The sequence below is a fragment of the Onychostoma macrolepis genome, chromosome 07, assembly GCF_012432095.1.
Source record: "Onychostoma macrolepis isolate SWU-2019 chromosome 07, ASM1243209v1, whole genome shotgun sequence".
NCBI classification, from domain to species: domain Eukaryota; kingdom Metazoa; phylum Chordata; class Actinopteri; order Cypriniformes; family Cyprinidae; genus Onychostoma; species Onychostoma macrolepis.
In genome coordinates, this window is record NC_081161.1 from 38,416,742 (window position 1) to 38,421,446 (window position 4,705).

Consider the following 4,705-nt stretch of genomic DNA (forward strand, 5'->3'; position numbering starts at 1 on the left):
AGACCTTACAGACTATTTTGATGGCCTCAGGGTAGTTTTAATGTTTCCATCAGAGGGAGTTAATCTGTATCCTTTGTCCATCATACAGTATTTACAGTATGTTCACCTGTATTATTCACTGTGATATTACACTTACAAAGACATTTAAGTGTCATCACAAATGTTTGCACCATGTGTCTCTCAGGGCTGGCCATCATCTACTATTTGAGATTTGCTGCTATTTGAAAGGACCTATTATTAAGTCAACCGGCAAACACAGCAAAATGCATACAGAAAAGGTATAGCTATTTAATAGTTCGAATATGATATGGTCCAATATATAACAATCAAACAAAAACATACATTTTCTAAACATTATTTATGTGAAGTTAATTGCACATTAACCATTACCTGTGAGTAAACAGTAATCTCAGTCCTCATATTTTATATTTGCAGGTAAAAAGACTGCTACAATATAGTTTCTGAAAATGGTATTAGACAATTATAAAACATAATTGCTGTGCACTAGTTATCTACAGTGTGTGAAATGAAAAAAAAAGAAGGGGATATTTTGAATCATGATCTTCATGGGTCAAAGGTCAAGATGAGCTATTAGTACAATCTATTAATTGCAAATGTATGTCACACTTTAAATACATGCACAGTTTATTAATGGGCTTAGTCATCTCTTTGTGAACAAGCATGTCATCAATTTCTAGATAGATTTACTATCTAATGAAGTCGTGCTATTACATTACAAAAGCAGTATGACTTAAGAAACGTAGTTCAGTACCATGGACAGTGATTTAACACAATTTCAGCACATTTTGATAATATAATGTGTCGTTTACACAACAGCTTCTAAAATTTAGACTGTTACTATAAGTCAGAAATGTATGTACCAATATATGCCACATGAGTGTGTATATTTATGTATACATATACAGAAATTAAGGTAATGGTTAAACATCCAATAAAAACAAACACTGGTACTCTGTTTTCATGGGTTTAAGAAATTTATCACAGGTGTTAACTTCTATTATAGGCTAATAATTAAAAATTCAGTTTGACATCTAAGTGGTACTGTCATAAGTATTTAATGAACTCCAACAGGGCAAGGCAGGGCTGAGACATCAAGGAACGTAACAAGTAGACCAGACGACACTAACTAAACAGACAGGAACTTATATACACAAGATAATTAACAACACACAGCTGGAACAGAATTAACTAATCAAACTAAACAAGGACAGGAAAATAACCAAATATGGGCACAAGAGGGCGCGAAACACACCACACACGATACAGGACTGACAGGTACACTAAGAAAAAAAAAAAAAATATATATATATATATATATATATATACACACACACACACACACACACACACACACACACGTATATGAATTGCATTTTGAGTTAAAAATAAATGAACCTCAACAGATTTTAATTTTAATACATTATTGGATGCAACTTTATGGATTTATAAATTCATCAATAAATGATAATGATTAAGGCTATCTTGAGTAGAATTTAATTAAGTACTCGCACACTAAATAGTTCACAGCTTGTTAAATCTGGTGGCCTTGGATTCTGACAACTTTAACTTTAAAATTTTAGGGCTTCTAAATAGAAACCGCTGAATACTTTTCAATTGCAAGTAAATTTATTGATGTCTCACATGTGTATATATTGAATTGTCTTGTGATTTTCTTTCTCTGGGTCTTCTAGAGGTTGAGGGCTTTTGTTGAAGGCTCAAAGGTGCATAATTCAAAGCATCTGTGTCGTCAGCCTGACATAGAACAGTAATTATGACATATTCAGTCTGATGGATTACATAAAATTAATTTAAATATTTTGATTGGTAACAGTGATCAAATTCACTGAACAGATAGTTGTACTGCATAATATCAGCTTACCATCAACTGACCATGCTGAGTATTATGCATCTCATCTTGAAAAAAAAAAAACAATATGAATTTGCACATATTATAGTTTCACTGATATTGAACACCATATTAAAACTTAAGATTGGAATGTTAACATGAAATAATGCATACCTTTTTGCTGGTACTTGTACAAATGTGCACCCATAATGATAATCACGATCACAGATAAAGTTGCTATAATCAATGCAGCTGTAATCCAGTGTGTCTGGAAGCATTTGTCTGTAGTAATGCAAATAAACAAAAGGTATTTTTAAAAATATATCAGAGCCATCTCAGGAAATTATTTTCATTGAAACTTAATCGGGCACCTGGTAAGTCAACTTTTCTTGCATCCCCAAACAGTATCTCTCCACATGCGGCCACAGCGCAGTAGTAAATCCCAGCATCAGAGAGACTGAGGTTCCTCTTGGGCAGGTTGTAGATACATTTGTGCGCAGTAGAGTTCACATCAGAGCTCCTCTCACATTGAGCGTTCCTGCGCTCCTGAGTGAATATAATTCCTGGAGGAGATTCTTCAGATTCACGTCTGAACCAGTAGACGTTGTGTTCTCCTGCACAGCTCTGCGTGAGGACAGTGCACTGCAGCGCCACTGCAGAGTCTTCTGGATGCACTGGATCTGTCACAGCTCTCTCATGGTCAGACTGCATGTTCAGTTGTGCATCTAAAAAGAAAACATATAAATAATATTCAGTTATTTAATTAAACAGAATATGGAACATGTAATAAAGCTTGTGATTGTTCATCTTACCTTTTACAATTAGATCGGTTCTGTCTCCAAATGTAAACTTAAAAAAATGTTTAACGCAATAGTATGTCGCAGTGTCCGATACTTCTGTGTTTGTGATGCTCAAATTAAAACTGCTTTCATCTTTTACAATAAAAAAGCGCTTATGTTGGTCAAAGTCATTTTCAAATTTGTCAGGTAAACCTTGATATGATGAAGCAATTGAAAGGGGTTTCTCTCCAACTCTTTGTTTGACCCAAACAGCACTGGTTCTTGGCTCTTTTGGAAAAATACAGGTGAAGTTAACACTGTCTCCAGCTTGAACAATCTTCAGATGATTCTGAGCCACAACAGCTGTATTATCTGAGCTGCCTGAATGAAATCAGCATAATGGGAACAGGTGAGAGGATACATAGTTTTGCTTGCTTTTAAGAACAATCATTTAGCAAAGTAAAAACAAGTATGAATTTAGTCTAAGTGTAACAAAATATAGTTACTTACACTTTGAAATGTTAACCATTAGGATGAAAAAATGAAGCATTTTGTAGAGCTGGTTACAAAGAGGCTGAAATGAAAATCTCTACCATGAGAAAGGAGAGTGAGAGATCACATATCCAGATATAATAATAATAACAACAACAACAACAACAACAACAATATACTTTCAGGACACTGTTACCAAACTTCAAAACATCCATTACTGTAGTCCATTACTCTAGTTAAGCAGCTTGACATACTAAAATGTTACTCTAGCAAACCACTGCTCTTTCTAACAAACAAAACTCTGTTTTAAAACTGTATACTTACAGGCATCATTAAAGATCATGAGGTTGTGCCATGTAAACCATCAGACAGGTTTCATGTCCCTCCTTGATAGTGAGACTGAAAGAGTGTAACACAAAGAGGTTTGCCTTTATATAGGCCTACACTTCCCTATGCTAAAGAACAACTTTACATGATTCTAAGTGTGTGTGTGTGCGTATGTGTGTACATAAACACCTAAAGACATACAAACATAGGTACATATATAAACGAAGGAAGTAGTAGAGCTAATGTCCTAGAAATTTTGCACTGAATTCACAAAACACATACAAATAGAAACAATGCAATGAGATGAAGTGTTTTGTTTTGATTTCTTCTGGTAATGCTAATGTTAAATAAATAATTAAATGATAATCATATATCAGTTGAACATTTACTGTTAGATCTTTAATGCCACTTTTAATGTTGGTTCAATGTTTTGATCATCTGTCACATGAATTTCTTATTTAGGGGATTTCTCTGGTAAATACTGATATGCGATTTACATTTATCATCATTTCTACGTATGTGGATCACTTGGTCCCTTCAGAAATAAATAAAGAAATTTATACTAAATAAAACCTTTTTAGAGAGCCTAGATGTCACTTTGAATAGCAACGTCCTGTGCAGCAATGCTAGCAGATAGAAAAGAAAAGAAATAACACCTATGTGATGGAAAGAGCTGTGAATTTGGTCTCTTGAAAATGGGTCTTGGGTGAAAAGGTTGAGTGTGATCAAAGAGTTTGAAGGGAGCTCAGTGTTGTGGTTGGAAAAACTACTTATTGGTGCAAAGTATTTTTATATACACAATGTAAGTTGTTCTGGGAAGTTCATCTCAACAAGTTTAAAAGGTTCCAATGGCAGGCAGCCGAGTGTGCATAGTTTGATCACTGATGCTCAGCCATTATGAATGATGTTTTCGAAACACATCTGACCTACAGTGGTGTGAAAAAGTGTTGGCCCCCTTCCTGATTTTAATTTTTTTTGCATGTTTGTCACACTTTAATGTTTCAGATCATCAAACAAATGTAAATATTAATCAAAGATAACACAAGTAAACACAACATGCAGTTTTTAAATGACGTTTTTTATTATGAAGGGAAAACAAAATCCAAACCCACATGGCCCTGTGTGAAAAAGTGCTTGCCCACTAAACCTAATAACTGGTTGTGCCACCCTTTGCAGCAACAACTGCAATCAAGCGTTTGCGATAACTGGCAATGAGTCTTTCACATCGCTGTGGAGGAAT

At 34.5% G+C, this 4,705-nt stretch overlaps 1 protein-coding gene across 2 annotated transcripts; it reads right to left on the reverse strand.

Moving 5' to 3' along the window:
• Nucleotides 1-292: 292 nt before the first annotated feature.
• LOC131543584 (uncharacterized) lies at nt 293-3,546 on the reverse strand. 2 transcript variants are annotated; one of them, XM_058781067.1, is made up of 7 exons: nt 3,463-3,546; nt 3,157-3,235; nt 2,680-3,027; nt 2,239-2,592; nt 2,042-2,149; nt 1,901-1,935; nt 293-1,773 (listed from the first exon to the last, which is right to left on the reverse strand). In XM_058781067.1, exons 1-7 carry the CDS (start codon nt 3,469-3,471, stop codon nt 1,648-1,650), a joined length of 1,059 nt encoding a protein of 352 aa, XP_058637050.1. In that variant the 5' UTR covers nt 3,472-3,546; the 3' UTR covers nt 293-1,647. The 2 variants fall into 2 exon arrangements, with proteins under 2 accessions (XP_058637050.1, XP_058637051.1); XM_058781068.1 differs by having other exon boundaries at nt 3,157-3,220; nt 3,463-3,534.
• Between the last annotated feature and the right edge of the window lie 1,159 nt (nt 3,547-4,705).